The 16,077-nt window shown below is 44.0% G+C and overlaps 2 protein-coding genes and 1 long non-coding RNA gene across 4 annotated transcripts in view; 2 read left to right on the forward strand and 1 right to left on the reverse strand.

Moving 5' to 3' along the window:
- The window catches only part of LOC116353094 (uncharacterized), a 1,926-nt gene extending 1,094 nt beyond the window's left edge, over positions 1-832 (forward strand). The window contains exon 3 of the long non-coding RNA XR_004202459.1: positions 545-832. This is a non-coding gene — a long non-coding RNA (uncharacterized LOC116353094). The remainder of the gene's footprint in view (positions 1-544) is intronic.
- Positions 1-5,266, reverse strand: part of ubxn11 (UBX domain protein 11) — a 25,528-nt gene extending 20,262 nt beyond the window's left edge. The window contains exon 1 of the mRNA XM_020498331.2: positions 5,189-5,266. The gene's annotated coding sequence lies outside the window, so the exon portion shown is untranslated. The remainder of the gene's footprint in view (positions 1-5,188) is intronic.
- On the forward strand, positions 2,637-16,063 carry si:ch211-154o6.3 (F-box/WD repeat-containing protein 7). Of its 2 annotated transcripts, none has more exons than XM_031786557.1 (13): positions 2,637-2,959; positions 3,947-4,065; positions 4,685-4,920; positions 7,379-7,502; positions 7,779-7,900; positions 8,811-8,897; positions 9,041-9,130; positions 9,689-9,777; positions 12,352-12,571; positions 12,702-12,824; positions 13,021-13,186; positions 15,175-15,263; positions 15,735-16,063. In XM_031786557.1, the coding sequence occupies exons 1-13, from the start codon at positions 2,864-2,866 to the stop codon at positions 15,821-15,823; spliced, it is 1,650 nt and encodes a 549-aa protein (XP_031642417.1). In that variant the 5' UTR covers positions 2,637-2,863; the 3' UTR covers positions 15,824-16,063. The 2 variants fall into 2 exon arrangements, with proteins under 2 accessions (XP_031642417.1, XP_031642418.1); XM_031786558.1 differs by having other exon boundaries at positions 2,653-2,757.
- The last annotated feature ends 14 nt before the right edge of the window (positions 16,064-16,077 follow it).

Raw genomic sequence — 16,077 nt, forward strand, 5'->3', positions numbered from 1 at the left:
TTTTGTTTACTTTATAGAATTCAAAAATAATACATAGATTGATAGCTTTAAATCCCCCCAAAACATGTCACTACAGTTGTACTGGGTCACTACTGATACAAGCCTATTTGCTTGGCCTAAGTACTTTAAACAATGCCAAAACATAACGTTTTGCAGTATAAAGCACTTGCAGTATGTTTTATGACTGATAAACAGTTCATGTATGATGGGTAACTATTTGTAATTTTGAAGTGTTTTTTTTTTGTGGATGTACATGCCACCGCAATTCAAGAACGACCCATAAAGGGTTCTTCGGCTGTCCAAGAGAACCCTTTTTGGTTCTAGGTAGTATCTTATCACCAAAGGGTTCTTAAAAGTTTATACGATGGTTAGTTGGGTAAGTTGGGTTCTACATCGGTTCTACATCTGATCTACATACAGTCAAAAGGGTTATCATACAGGGACAGCAGAGGAAGCTTTTATGGTTTTAGGTAGCCCCTTTTCTAAGAGTGTAGAAATTCAGTTCCTTCTCTTGCTCTCTCTCTCCCCTCTATCTTCTCTGTAGGCAATCGGGGGCAAGCACCCTCACTCTTCGGTTTTTGCTGTAGTTGGGGCTGATGGTTGCACCTGCCTTACTTCAAACTCTGCTGTAACACTTGGTATGCTCTCATTGCACAGGACTCTGCAGAACTTCTGCAACAACAGTGGCAACAACATAAGAATAACTTCTATGACTAGGCCTACTATATTTACTGGTACTGTAGACCTAGCTGACCCGTTTCCATGATTGAACACCATAAAAGACCCAAATGATCTTGTAATAATCATACAGATACACAAATAAAGTTGTGCATATACACTCTTCTTGATATTTTCTTTCTCTGTCTGATAGATGGAGCCACGTGCAGACTATGCCTATGACATATTGTGGGCTAGGGACAGGCTAGGCATTAGCCTTGGAAAAATGACAAAACGTTGATAGTGCTGGAAAACGCACAGCAGAACATAGAAGAGACAAGATGTCGAATGGAAAGCAATACCTCCACCTGTTTTCAAAAATGCTTTCACACATACAATGCCTATAGAAAGTCTGTACCCCCTTGAACTTTTGGGGGGGGCATTACAAAGTGGAATTGAATTATATTTAATTGTACATTTTTGCCATTGATCTACACAACATACTCCATAATGTCAAAGGGAAAAGGAAATTCTACACATTTGTACAAATGAATAGAAAATGTTTAACTAAACTATAGTTGTCACATAAGTGTTTATCCCCTTCCTTTAGGCAATCCTAAATTAGTTTTGAAGTAACATTTGGGGCTACTGCAGACCCGGGTTCGATCCCAGCCTGTTTCACAACCGGCAGTGACCGGGAGTCCCATAGGGTAGCGCACAATTGGCCCAGCGTTGTCCGGGTTAGGGAAGGGTTTGGCAACACAACACATCACTCAGTAACTCCCTCCTTATTTTCAAGCATGGTGGTGGCTGCATCATGGTATGTGTACGCTTGACATCGACAAAGACTGCAGAGTTTTTCAGGATGAAAATAAATGTGATGGAGCTCAACACAGGCAAACTCCTAGAGACAAACCTGCTTCAGTCTGCTTTACACCAGACTGGGAAAGGAATTCACCTTTCAACAGGACATTAACCAACAACACAAAGCCAAATCTACACTAGAGTTGCTTACCAAGAAGACCGTGAATGTTCCTGAGTGGCCAAGTTACAGTTTTGACTTAAATCTGTTTGGCAAGACTTGAAAATTGCTGTCTAGCTATAATCCCCGACACCTTGACAAAGCTTGAAGAATTTTGAAAAGAATAATGGGCAAATGGGCACAATACAGGTATACAAAGCTCTTATGAGACTTACCCAGGAAGACTCACAGCTGTAATCACTGCCAAAGGTGTTTCTAAAATCTATTGACTGAGGGGTATATACTTATCTAATCAAGGTATAGTAGTGTTTTATTTTTCTTCCACTTTGACATTATAGAGTATTTCATGTAGATAGTTGCCAAAGAGGATAATTAGTCTAAATCTATTTGAATCCTACTTTGTAACACAATAAAATGTGAAGAAATCCAAAGGGGGGTGTAGACTTTTATAGGCACTATACACAGACTAGACATATACATAATGTTTACTATGGATGTTATTACAACTAATTATAACAAATGGTGCATATTGGCGTAATGGTTGAGCACTTATTTGTTATTGAATTAAATTGCTATTTAAATGTTTTATCTCACAAACGGAATTATTGAAGACCAAGTCCTATTCTCATACACTGAATATAAATAATTATTCAGTTATAACACCAAATTAAATCTTATCAAATCAAGTCACTATAGGGGAGAAGTGAACGGTGGTCGAAATGATTCAGCACATGTAATAAAAATGAAACGCTGCCTTGGTATTTGGATTTTTGTAAATTAAGTTCCTCTCCATTCCACCTAGTGTCACTGTAAACCAGAGCAATGTCGGCAACCGTCCGGGAGACCAGAGAAGAAGTTAATAAAGCGCCCGTGCTTGTTTGAGATCTACTACATTGCAGTCCGACTGCGCAGGATCACTGATCTACATAGATCATCTCCCAGGAAAAACTGCTGCTCATTATGTGATGAAGATTAGCGAATTTGCGCAGATCCTTGCTCAAATGTATCCCCTCAAACACGCTCACACAGGCTATCCACCATTGTTGTCATCAGCGATGAGACACGTCTATGGAAACGATTGACTGGACAGAGAAAGGACAACAAACTAGTGAAACACGGTAGAAACACTTAAACATGAATGTTGCATGACCCACAAGCCTAGTGAAACATTGTAGACATACTAATCCGGAACAGTTGTTAGTGCTTGTAGAATAAGGGTTTCAGATGGGGGAGGTGAGAAAGCTCCAGAAGAAACTGAGACAGATTGAGAATCTGGAGATCAACATTTCTCAATCTCTCACTCCAGAAGAAAGAGTTAAGGTACAGAACACGACTTTCACTTCTCATCTTCAGCCATAGTTTTAATATCAGTCGTGTCATGAGCGCACCGGTGCTTATTCCACAATCCTGAATAGATTTCCCTTGGTACTAATACTCCCGGATATGACTACTCGCTCCCAAGAGAGATCTTGATGTAGCACCTTAATCCTCCAATACAATCTTGCAGGTTACGTTTGATATTATTACAGTCTCGGTCGTGAGTGAGTTCAATTGAGGCCAACCTAGCTGGAGCACACCAAGACTGAACAGCTGATCATTAAATAATTTCACCCATGTGAGATAGAGAATAGGCTCGCTAGATCACAATCTTTAGAAATCTAGTGGTAAACAACTTGCGTTCTCATTGGGTTTTGGCCGAGTTTTAGATCAACCTCATCTACACTGGCACTAATTGAACACATCAAATGTAAGCATAACAATGATACCCTTCTCTTGTGTCGAGATGTATCATGCCTTTCTAATCTTGATTTGGTGTCATTGGGGTTTTGGCAATCTGAATCACCTTGTAAACTGTAGGGGGGGGGGGGGGGGGGGGTTTGTTTATAAACCTTGGATTGCTGATGCTGTGAGAGGATTTGAACCCACCGGTCGGCCATATTGGCACTCCCTAGCAGTAGACCTCCATAGGAATGAATGGAATTCTACAGTATTTCAATTAATTGTTTCTAGGACAAAATATATCAATAGTCTACAGTGGTCGTTTTGTCTCCTTTCCTTCATCTGCTCTGATCTGGAAACATAGGATCGGTGACAGTACTATAATGGACGGATGTCTACTCACTGTCTTTTATCAGTCCATCTCTTCTCAGATCAGTATAGATGAAGGAGGAGCGACGTTGGACTATTGAGACGTACCCAGGGAGATTTCTACGGTCATGCATGTTATTATTAACCTAAATTATGGGCTCAAACAAATCTAAACCCAACCCCCCCCCACCCCCCCACCCCCACCCCCACTATCTTCAGATCTCCAGGAAGGCGGAGCTCCGCACCAGATTGGCTGAACTTCTGCTGCAGCTTTCTGGCCCCCAGCAAACTCCGGGGATTGTGGGAGGAGGAAAACATGAGAAGATGAAAAGACAAGTGTAAGGAAAGAGAGAGAGAGAGAGAGGGAGGGAGAGCTAGAGGGAGAGCTAGAGGGAGATAGGGGAGATTAACATCCCTGTTCACAAGCTGTAACATTCACTTTGATGCTTTGATCTGGCTTGAGTCTAGCCGACAGAGGTCAAAGTCAGTCATTCTTTCAAGGCATCCTAATGTATTGGAGTAGTAGATGGGATAGAACGCCGCGTAGCCATCACTTAGGGATTCCTTCCACAGAGTTACGACTGGGCACACTCTCCCAGGGCTTTGAAATATCAAGGGAATACCAGGGGAAATGTCATTATCGCTAAGTAGTTTAAAGACACGATAATGAAAATGATAGTGATAATCTGTTAATCAAAGACACAACGACAACATCAATCTGTTTTTCCACGCCATGGCGACAACTGTATATTTATGCACTTTGAGATTATACTTGTACTGAAGTGCTATAGAAATGTAATAAAGGATTATCATTATTTGTAAGCTTGCTTGTGTGTCTATGGCTTAGCCTATGCACTGTTCTGTATGTCTGTCCACATAACGTTTTCCTGAATGTGACTGCACTGTCAATTCACTCTTGGCGTTTGGTGTGTTTTTTTTGTTGTTGCTCGGGCACAGTGAAGCCACCTCTGAGGCTCTTCCATCACACAGCCCCTCTGCTACCAAGATCCCCAAGGGAGAAGCAGAGCCGACAGGCCGACAGAAGAAGACAGGCAGTCAGAAGGAGACGGTAACAAGGGGAGAGACAGGAAGAAAGGAGGAGACAGGAGGACGGAGAGAGACAGGAGCAAGGGAAGAGCAGTCAGAGCCCTGTCTAGCTGTGACCGACACAAGCCCCAAGGAAAACCAGGAAGGTGGGGTTATCTTTAAACTAGGGTTTGTTAGATTATGTAGACACATTCTCATACTCATTGGTATCTCACGAATGTACTGTGATTGAAGGAAAGAGAATATGGAAACGGCTCGGTAGGCTCCCAGAAATTATATTACAAATAGTTAACGTTTCGATCTGTCCTTCCCACCTGGGTTGTGTTGATTAGGGGCCACTGTTGGCACACTGTAGCAAAACGCTTCAGAACGACAAACCAAAACTACCATTTCATGAGTTCAGATCGTACCTACCTGTTTCAGACGGTTTTCTTCAGCTTCGTGCCTACTGAACACAAGCCTGATCTGTTTGTACTGTTTGTTTCCTAGAAACAGAATTAGTTTCATGCTCTAGAGCTGACAAATACGTGTACAGTAGTTATTGATCAACTAAGGTTAGAGAAGTGTTGAGTCAACCATGGCTATTATAGTCTCTCACAATGTCCATGATCAGGCCGGAGGCCCGGGCCTGTATTCACCAAGTGTCTCAGAATAGGGGCGCTGATCTAGTATTAGTTTAGCCTTTTAGGTCATACTGAATAAGATTGTATAGACAGATTCTAGATCTGCACCTACTCTGAGACGCTTTGTGGATACTTGCCCTGGTCCCTCCCTGTCTTATTCTTTATGATCTTAAAGGCAAAACAGATCCTAGATCAGTTTTGACTTCATTCCCTCATAATGCCATCCCCTTTATGCGCGATGTAACGATGAATAAGGTCGAGCAACCTGTCGGTTCCAAGTGGAATAGCATCTTTGTTCTTTTTTCCGTTTGAAATGTCAGCGTTCTCCGTGCACTGTAATTTACAAATTGATAAGAGCTGTTGTTAAGATCCAGGTAAAGTAAGCCGCTTAGATAAGGGGGTTGTAAATATTAATGACAATTGTTTCAGATCTATTTGAACTGATGATCGCTGGAGACATGTGAAACCAGTCATATGGCAGCAAACTAAAGCATATCGACATATCAACTTTCCCACAGTGACGTTTATAAAATGAAGGCCTTATAACTTTGCTAGAATAACGTTTGGAGACCTAAGCTATAGGCTTCTGTAGCCATCCGCAAATGAGAGTATAGCACCAAACCTAGAGTTGATTTCTGATTTTCTAGAGTGTTTGAATTATATCTACTTTTTTCCCCTATGTGTTTTACAATTTGTATCATGTTAAATATTAGCCACTATCGGTAGCCACTGTCAGTTATACACACACATATTTTTAACGGTCACTTTAGTGTTTGTTTCCTTACATTTTGCATCATTCCATTACACAGTTAGTTTACCTTTCTTTCCTCTGTCACGTTTGTGTGGTTGTTCCTGAGGATCTCTAGTAATTGTGGATCATATTGGGCTAACGTATTACAAGTTGTGCAGTCATTTGCGACATGTATCCTATTGGAATCATTATGGACTGCAGACCATACATACAGTACATGCAGCAGTTTAAACTTGGAGACTGGCGCACGGTTCACAACGACTGGACTGTTCTCATCACAGTGCCAGCAGCATACCACCCTGCATACCACTGCTGGCTTGCTTCTGAAGCTGAGCAAGGTTGGTCCTGGTCAGTCCCTGGATGGGAGACCAGATGCTGCTGGAAATGGTGTTGGAGGGCCAATAGGAGGCACTCTTTCCTCTGGTGTAAAAAATATTCCAATGCCACAGGGCAGTGATTGGGGACCCTCTTTCGGATGGGACGTTAAACGGGTGCCCCGACTCTCTATGGTCATTAAAGATCCCAAGGCACTTATTGTAAGAGTGTCCTGGATAAATTCCCAATCTGTCCCTCAAACCATCACGGTCACCTAATCCTCCCCAGTTTACAATTGGCTCTTTCATACCCCTCCTCTCCCCTGTAACTATTCCCCAGGTCGTTGCTGTAAATGAGAACGTGTTCTCAGTCAACTTACCTGGTAAAATAGCAGAAAACATTAAAGCAATTATTAATGAGGGTTACGCACCTGTACAAAGACCGCTACGCACCTGCACAAAGCCCGTTACGCACCTGCACAAAGCCCGTTACGCACCTGCACAAAGCCCGTTACGCGCCTGCACAAAGCCCGTTACGCGCCTGCACAAAGCCCGTTACGCGCCTGCACAAAGCCCGTTACGTGCCTGCACAAAGCCCGTTACGCGCCTGCACAAAGCCCGTTACGCGCCTGCACAAAGCCCGTTACGCGCCTGCACAAAGCCCGTTACGCGCCTGCACAAAGCCCGTTACGCGCCTGCACAAAGCCCGTTACGCACCTGCACAAAGCCCGTTACGCGCCTGCACAAAGCCCGTTACGCGCCTGCACAAAGCCCGTTACGCACACACATCTGAATACCAACTACTGAGAAGTGCATAAGAAAGGCGTACAAGTCTGAATCTGTCCCTTTGTAAAGAAGTTCACGTAAGACTTGGGTTCTGGGTCCATGGTGATTATGATGGGTCCCTTTTTTTCAGATGCCGAGTTTACATCTCTCAAAGCATCATGGGAGAAAGCCAAGTTTCGCTTGAGGTCGCTGGAGGGTCACAGTGACATCGTCACCTGTGTGGTTGCCGTTGACAACCTGGTGATCTCCGGCAGGTAAGTGAGTCATTCTCCGATTTAATAATAGATCGCATAACTGTGAATAATTCAATTAATTTCTTTCTTTCTCCCTCCTCCTCTCTCTGTAACTCTTAATATGCTAACTTTCTCCTCCTACACTGAGAGCCATTCTCGCATGAACAGAGTGTTATTGATCTACTTCAAGCTTGTCTGCTCTCACTCTCTGTCTCTCGCTGTCTCTTTCTGTCTCTCACACTCATTTCATCTCTCTCCGTTGTTCTCTCCATCTCTCTCTGTATTTCTCTCTCTCAGTCGAGACACAACAGTAAAGGTGTGGCACGTTCCTACGGCAACCGAGCAGCGGAATCTGGGAGGTCACACTGGTGGAGTCACCTGTCTATCTGCCCCTCCGCCTGAATACTGTAGGAGACTCGGTAGGGAATGGACGGACACACACACACACCTACAGTATGTCTTACTATACTAATCCTAACCCTAACTCCTAACCCTAACCCGGGGCGGCAGCGTAGCCTAGTGGTTAGAGCGTTGGACTAGTAACCGGAAGGTTGCAAGTTCAAACCCCCGAGCTGACAAGGTACAAATCTGTCGTTCTGCCCCTGAACAGGCAGTTAACCCACTGTTCCTAGGCCGTCATTGAAAATAAGAATTTGTTCTTAACTGACTTGCCTAGTTAAATAAAGGTAAAAAAAAAAAAAAAAAAAACTCCTAACCCTACCCCTAAGCCTAAAATAGCCTGTATACAAGTGAGGACCGGTTTACTATTCGTGTGAGGACTGCTGGTACTCACAAATATAGTAAAACATGTACACACACGCACACACACACACACACTTATATTTCAGGCAGTGTAATTATAGTTTTAGTTCATCAGGTCAAATCCACAGAGAGAACTAGCTGCAGTAGACACTCTGGGTTACTCTCATTCTGACTGAAGGAGGGATCGTGCCACTACTTGAACTTCTCTGCCCTTTCTGTCTCTCCACCCACGCTCCCCCTCTCCGTATCTCTATCTCACGCTCTCCAGGTTTTTTCTCTGATTCCATGAGCTACTTTGGCATAAGTCAGGCTTACATTACCAAGACGAGAACTCGGGAACGCATCATATTAAATCAATAACAACATGGACGATAATTATATGCATACTGACTATGAACTGTACAATGACAACAAATAAAATGATTATAATTCCCTCCCCCATATATTCTCTCCATATCTTTTTCTTCCATTCAATGCCCCCTTGTCTCTTCCCCCCCCCCCCCCTCTCCTCCCTACTGTCAATCTCTCTCTCTCTCTCTCTCTCTCTCTCTCTCTCTCTCTCTCTAGCCTGGGAACTGTCTCTGGGAGACAAGGAGAGGTTCATCCTGAGTGGTTCAGCGGACTGTTGTGTGAGGATCTGGGCTTTAAGCACTGGTTAGTTCACTTCGTACATACACAGTCTGAGCCCTACAGCTTTGTCTGGGTGAGTGCCCTGTGTGCGTCTGTGTGCGTGTGCCTACGTAATTCCCTGTGTGTGTTGTGGACAAAGAAATCAGTGTTCCCCTCTCTCCATCCAGGCCAGTGTGTAAAGTCCATCTACACCTTTAACGCGGTGACTGCTCTCTGCTTTGTGCCTGAAGGCGATGGCTACATCATCACAGGATCAGGTTTGAGTGGATGCAGTTTCTGTGTGTGAGGGGGGGGGGGGGTGTACGTATATGTTTGTGTGTCTGTGACTGTCTATGACAGACTCAGTGGATTAGGGGTAGGCAACCCTGTTCCTGGGATGCCGCAGGTACTGAAGGATTTTGTTCCAACTAGCTAATTGATCAGTTCAGTGATTGCCTAAATTCAACCCACCTGGTCTTCCATGTCGGTTAAATAAAAAACATGGAAGTGCCTGCAGCACTCCAGGACCAGGGTTGCCTAACCCTGCAGTTGACAATAAGTGTCGTCAGACTGACAGAGGCAGACAAGTGAAGAGACTCAAGCTCACAGGTATTTATGCAAGACATCAGTAATGTCTGCCAGCAACTGTCAGGCCTACTTAACCTCTCTTTCTCTCCCTGTCTCTCTCTCTCTCTTGCTCTTTTACCATCCCTCCCCTCTCTCTTTTCCCATACTCTCACCCTCCCTCCATCTCTCCTTTCACCCCCCTCTCTCTCTATCAACCTCTCTCCCTCTCCCTCACTCACTCTTTACCCTCTCCCTCTCTCTGTCTGCAGATGGGGGTAAAGTACAGGCCTGGAGCTGGCAAACCATGGACAACTGTCAATCAATCAACGCCCATGAGGAGGCTGTGACCTCCCTACAGGTGGCTGCCATAATCAAGAGCCAATAGTGTCACATTCTAGGCCTTTAACCTTTAAGCTATAGTGCTTCTGTAACTATGGTTGTGTTCAAACAGAAGAAAATGAACTGAAACTGGTCCAATAACAAATGCTAATTTTAGTTTTCTGCCCTAATGAACAAAAACTTGTTTTCATCAAGGCCTTGCTGAAATGAAAGCAAATATTTCCGTACCGTTGACAGATGTGTGTGTTTTAGCCAACTTAGGTGTTGTCACGCCAAACAAATTGGTTGAGGCAGAAACAAATATCTTGTTCTCCTTATATGCTACACACTTGTAGGCAGTGTGGAAATAAATACAAAATCAATTAAGATATATATAGATTCCAAAGAGGTCCAAAAGAGTATTAAGTGCTCTTTTCCTCGTTACTTTCAAAAATAAATACATTATATTTGCGAGGATAGAGGATCAGAAATGGACTATAGTGGTTTGCGAAAGTATTCACCCCCTTGGAATTTTACCTATTTTGTTGCCTTACAACCTGGAATTAAAATACATATTTTGGGGGTTTGTAATCATTTGATTTACACAACATGCCTACCACTTTGAAGATGCAAAATATTTTTTCTTGTGAAACAAACAGGAAATAAGACACATACACAAAAACTGAACTTGAGCGTGCATAACTATTCACCCCCCAAAGTCCTTACTTTGTAGAGCCACCTTTTGCAGAAATTACAGCTGCAAGTCTCTTGGGGTATGTCTCTATAAGCTTGGCACATCTAGCCACTGGGATTTTTGCCCATTCTTCAATGCAAAACTGCTCCAGCTCCTTCAAGTTGGATGGGTTCTGCTGGTGTACAGCAATCTCCACAGATTCTCAATTGGATTGAGGTCTGGGCTTTGACTAGGCCGTTCCAAGACATTTAAATGTTTCCCCTTAAACCACTTGAGTGTTGCTTTAGCAGTATGCTTAGGGTCATTGTCCTGCTGGAAGGTGAACCTCCGTCCCAGTCTCAAATCTCTGGAAGACTTAAACAGGTTTCCCTCAAGAATTTCCTAGTATTTAGCACCATCCATCATTCCTTCAATTCTGATCAGTTTCTCAGTCCCTGCATTTTCCTTGTTGGCCAAAAAGCTCAATTTTAGGCTCATCTGACCAGGGTACCTTCTTCCATATATTTGGGGAGTCTCCCACATGCCTTTTGGCGAACACCAAACATCTTTGCTTACTTTTGTCTTTAAGCAAGGGCTTTTTTCTGGCCACTCTTCCTTAAAGCCCAGCTCTGTGGAGTGTACGGCCTCAACTGGTCCTATGGACAGATACTCCAATCTCCGCTGTGGAGCTTTGCAGCTCCTTCAGGGTTATCCTTGGTCTCTTTGTTGCCTATCTGATTAATGCCCTCCTTGCCTGGTCCGTGAGGTTTGGTGGGTGGCCCTCTCTTGGCAGGATTGTTGTTGTGCCATGTTCTTTCCATTTTTTAATAATGGATTTAATGGTGCCCCGTGGGATGTTGAAAGTTTTTGATATTTTTTTATAACCCAACCCTGATCTGTACTTCTCCACAACTTTACCTTGACCTGTTTGGAGAGTTCTTGTTTGGTGGTGGTGGTGCTTCTTGGTCTTCGTGGTGCTTCTTGGTCTTCGTGGTGCTTCTTGGTCTTCGTGGTGCTTCTTTGTCTTCGTGGTGCCACTTGCTTAGTGGTGTTGCAGACTCTGGGGCCTTTCAGAACAGGTGTACAGGTATATATACTGAGATCATGTGCACGCACCACTTTTCTGTTTGAATTTATTTTTTTAAACAAACTTCTTTTCTTTTTTTTTCACTTCACCAATTTGGACTATTTTGTGTATGTCCATTACATGAAATCCAAATTCAACTTAAATTACAGGTTGTAACGCAACAAAATAAGAAAAACGCCAAGGGGAATGAATACTTTTGCAAGGCACTGTATACAGGTTCCTTGGGGGCTGTTTTAATACATAGTTTAAATGTCCAATGCAGCTGGTTTGTCTCAATATCAAATCATTTCTTGGTAACAATTAAGTACCTTACTGTGATTGTTTTCAATTAGCAAAGAGCCAATTCTGTCTGGGAGTGGTCTGAGTGGGGAGGGGAAAACTGAAAACTAGCTGTTATTGGTAGAGAGGTTTGGAAGTGTCTTTCTTATTGGTCTATTAACTAATTTGATACCAGACATGCCAAAACGCCATCCCACCAAAACAGGCTGACATTTTCGGCAGCCTTTTCAAAAAGCTCTTACACTAAAAGGGCATTATCATCATTTTGGCAATGTCACAGTATTGTTCCAACATCATATTGTGGAAATATAAAGAAAACACAAGAAAATCACGTTTTTGACTGCCCTGGGCCTTTAAGACTTACATTTATGGAGTGTTATATGCTCAACACATTTAAGCCAAAGCAGTGAAAGCACCATCCCCACCTTTGTTCATAAATTATGCGAAACCACGCAGGCATGCACGCACAGACACACACATGCACTCACACACTCACACACACACCGTATCCATGCATTGTATTCAGCCACTGCATTCAGTCTCCATGACAACTGCCCCCTATCTATCCTCCACAGTCCCAGGGTCCCCTGGTGTTCAGCAGCTCAGCAGAGGGTGGGGTGTCTGTGTGGGAGGGGCTCTGCACCAACCGCGACCCCCTGCAGCTGTTACATCATTGGGACGCAACGGTAACGGGCTGCGGGAGTCAGGAAGGTCGTCTGACCCTCAGTCCCCGTGGTGACAGGCTCTTCGTTGCCTACGGCAGAGCCAACCTTAGGATTCTCAACTGGAGGACAGGTGCGAAGTGGTGTGCGTGTGTGTGCATGCGCACACTATATAGAAGAGCCAGCTTAATATGGTACAGTGCTAGACCTTACAGATCTGTGTACTATCTGATGTTTACCGTTCCTCTGTCCAATCACCACAGGCACCGTGTCCAGGCTAACCAATCACAGCAGCATCGCTGGAGTAACAGATTGTGTACATCAGACTGGGGGACTCCTCATTGGCTCATGCTATGATTTGGCGAATGGGGAAAGCACCTTGAACTGTGAGTAAAGCTAACACAACTGGTTCTTCCCTGATTATTATGTTACAATTGCCAACCTATAGAGCCACGCTGTTCATAGAATGCATTGTTCCCTAAATCTGTTTTGGTTTTCATCAACTTTTTCTATCTACTTTTCTCCTTCTTTCCTTCTCTCTCTCTCTCTCTCTCTCCCCTTTTCTCCTTCCATCTCTCCCAGTGTTCTCTCTACCTCAGTGCAGGTACCTGGCCTCGCTGACCTGGGCGGATGCTCCGAGAATCCTTTGCTTTGCGGCGTGGCTCACGGGCAGTGGGGGTCACCGCTGGGTCACCGGGGGTCGCGCCCTTACGGTGTGGGAGCAGCTCCCCAGCTCCGGGAAGCAGAGGTGGGCTCAACACCTTTCTGTCAGTACTCCTCTAGGTCAATGAATACTGATCTGATGTTTTAATGATTTGCAGTTTAATAGAACTCTGAAATTCTTTATGGGGGCACCTGACAAAAACTATTACTCATGTGCCCCTCACCTCACTTCTTTATGTACTTTACACCAAACCAATATCAGTTGAATAATATGTATTTGTCGTTTTTGTAAAAGAGGGGGGTATCCCTTCTTTTATGTGTGTTTTTTTGTTTGTTTAACATATAGGACAGTGTAGAATAACGGGGAAGAGAGAAGAGAGTTTCTTCCGAAGTAGCGATAGAACTGGGATTTGATCCCGTGCTTGTAGGCTACTGACATATGAGTACCACAGTGGAAATAACCTTCTGGCAAGAACAGCCTGACACCTTTTAATTATCAAATAAACTACATTTCATATTTGTGCTGAGGGGGTGATGCTAATCACTAGATAACCCCAGGCCACAGAATAACAAGAATAATGGGCTGTCGGTGTCTAATTGAGCAATAAAGCACGAGGGGGTGTGGTATATGGCCAATATACCATGGCTAAGGGCTGTTCTTATGCCGACACAAAGCGGAGTGCCTGGATACATCCCTTAGTCGTTGTATATTGGCCCTATACAGTGGGGCAAAAAAGTATTTAGTCAGCCACCAATTGTGCAAGTTCTCCCACTTAAAAAGATGAGAGAGGCCTGTAATTTTCATCATACGTACATTTCAACTATGACAGACAAAATGAGAAAAAGAATTCCAGAAAATCACATTGTAGGATTTTTAATGAATTTATTTGCAAATTATGGTGGAAAATAAGTATTTGGTCACCTACAAAACAAGCAAGATTTCTGGCTCTCACAGACCTGTAACTTCTTCTTTAAGAGGCTCCTCTGTCCTCCACTCGTTACCTGTATTAATGGCACCTGTTTGAACTTGTTATCAGTATAAAAGACACCTGTCCACAACCTCAAACAGTCACACTCCAAACTCCACTATGGCCAAGACCAAAGAGCTGTCAAAGGACACCAGAAACAAAATTGTAGACCTGCACCAGGCTGAGAAGACTGAATAGGTAAGCAGCTTGGTTTGAAGAAATCAACTGTGGGAGCAATTATTAGGAAATGGAAGACATACAAGACCACTGATAATCTCCCTCGATCTGGGGCTCCATGCAAGATCTCACCCCGTGGGGTCAAAATGATCACAAGAACGATGAGCAAAAATCCCAGAACCACACGGGGGGGGGGGACCTAGTGAATGACCTGCAGAGAGCTGGGACCAAAGTAACAAAGCCTACCATCAGTAACACACTACGCCACCAGGGACTCAAATCTTGCAGTGCCAGACGTGTCCCCCTGCATAAGCCAGTACATGTGCAGGCCTGTCTGACGTTTGCTAGAGAGCATTTGGATGATCCAGAAGAAGATTGGGAGAATGTCATATGGTCAGATGAAACCAAAATATAACTTTTTGGTAAAAACTCAACTCGTCGTGTTTGGAGGACAAAGAATGCTGAGTTGCAATCCAAAGAACACCATACCTACTGTGAAGCATGGGGGTGGAAACATCATGCTTTGGGGCTGTCTGTCTTTCTGCAAAGGGACCAGGACGACTGATCCGTGTAAAGGAAAGAATGAATGGGGCCATGTATCATGAGATTTTGAGTGAAAACCTCCTTCCAATTTTTTTTCTCTTTGTCTGTCATAGTTGAAGTGTACCTGTGATTAAAATTACAGGCCTCTCTCATCTTTTTAAGTGGGAGAACTTGCACAATTGGTGGCTGACTAAATACTTTTTTGCCCCACTGTACCACAAACCCCAGAAGTGCCTTATTGCTATTATAAACTGGTTACCAACATAATTAGAACAGTAAAAATACATGTTTTTTAATACCTGTGGTACACTGATATACCACGGCTGTCAGCCAATCAGCATTCAGGGCTCGAACCACCCAGTTTCTAATGGTGATGTTGTCACAGGGGCGACGTCACAACGAAGCGAGACAACCGATTGGACGCCTCCCTGGTAGAATCAGAGGGAGATTCCGAGGACGAAGAGGACAGTGATGGTGAGGAGGGGGGTGACAGCGGGCTGAAACACACACACACACAAGTAATATAACATAGATCAGGAAAAACTCAAAGCAACACGTCTCAAAGGGTTTCTACTGCAAGAAGCCATTGGTTCAAAGTGTCTCCTTTAGCTTCAGCTGTAGACAAATCTATATAAATCACACCCAAAAAAGTAGCTGTAAGATTATAGCTAATTAACTTCAAGACTGATCGCTTTGATAAAGATATGGGCTCGATTCAATCCGTAGTGCTGAAGACCTGCGCTACAGAGGGGTAGAAATGTAAAAGCGATGCATTCACGGCAAACGCTGCATATGTCGGGGCTCAATCGGAAGTGACCTACAGCGAAGATCTTCAGCGCTACAGATTGAATCGAGCCCTGAAGATTGAACATGTCAACTTTTTAAAAGAGCATGAACTGGAAATGGATGTAACGTGTTTAACTATGACTCCCCACATTACTGTAGATTACGACGATGACAAAGAAGAGGACTACACATCCCAAGATGCACCAGAGTCGGGCTCAACGTCGTGGCTTCGCTGTGTTCTCCAGTGAGAGCAAGTTGCACGCCGCCACCAAGCCCAAGACGCTGCTCCTCGCAGCCTGAAGAGCAACGAAGGCGAGAGGAAGGGAGTGAGGGGGACAGAGGAGAAGGATAGGGGGGGGGGTGACAGATTGAGAGAGTGGCGGAGGTGGAAAGAGAGCATACGGAGAGGGAGGGAGTGCGAGCGAGAGAGATCATTTTCTATGTAAATGTTGTCGTTTCATGTATGCAATAAAGCTGTCATACTGTGACCTTCCTGCCTCCA

Source organism: Oncorhynchus kisutch, linkage group LG13 (assembly GCF_002021735.2).
Source record: "Oncorhynchus kisutch isolate 150728-3 linkage group LG13, Okis_V2, whole genome shotgun sequence".
Classification (NCBI taxonomy): Eukaryota; Metazoa; Chordata; class Actinopteri; order Salmoniformes; family Salmonidae; genus Oncorhynchus; species Oncorhynchus kisutch.

Bases quoted from the DNA above. Each gene is read 5' to 3' on its own strand.
- si:ch211-154o6.3 (XM_031786557.1), top strand. From the start codon at position 2,864: ATGGGGGAGGTGAGAAAGCTCCAGAAGAAACTGAGACAGATTGAGAAT. The intron at 4,921-7,378 runs GTGGGGTTATCT...CCTTTTTTTCAG, and splicing joins CCCCAAGGAAAACCAGGAAG to ATGCCGAGTTTACATCTCTC. The intron at 15,264-15,734 runs GTGAGGAGGGGG...ACATTACTGTAG, and splicing joins GGACGAAGAGGACAGTGATG to ATTACGACGATGACAAAGAA.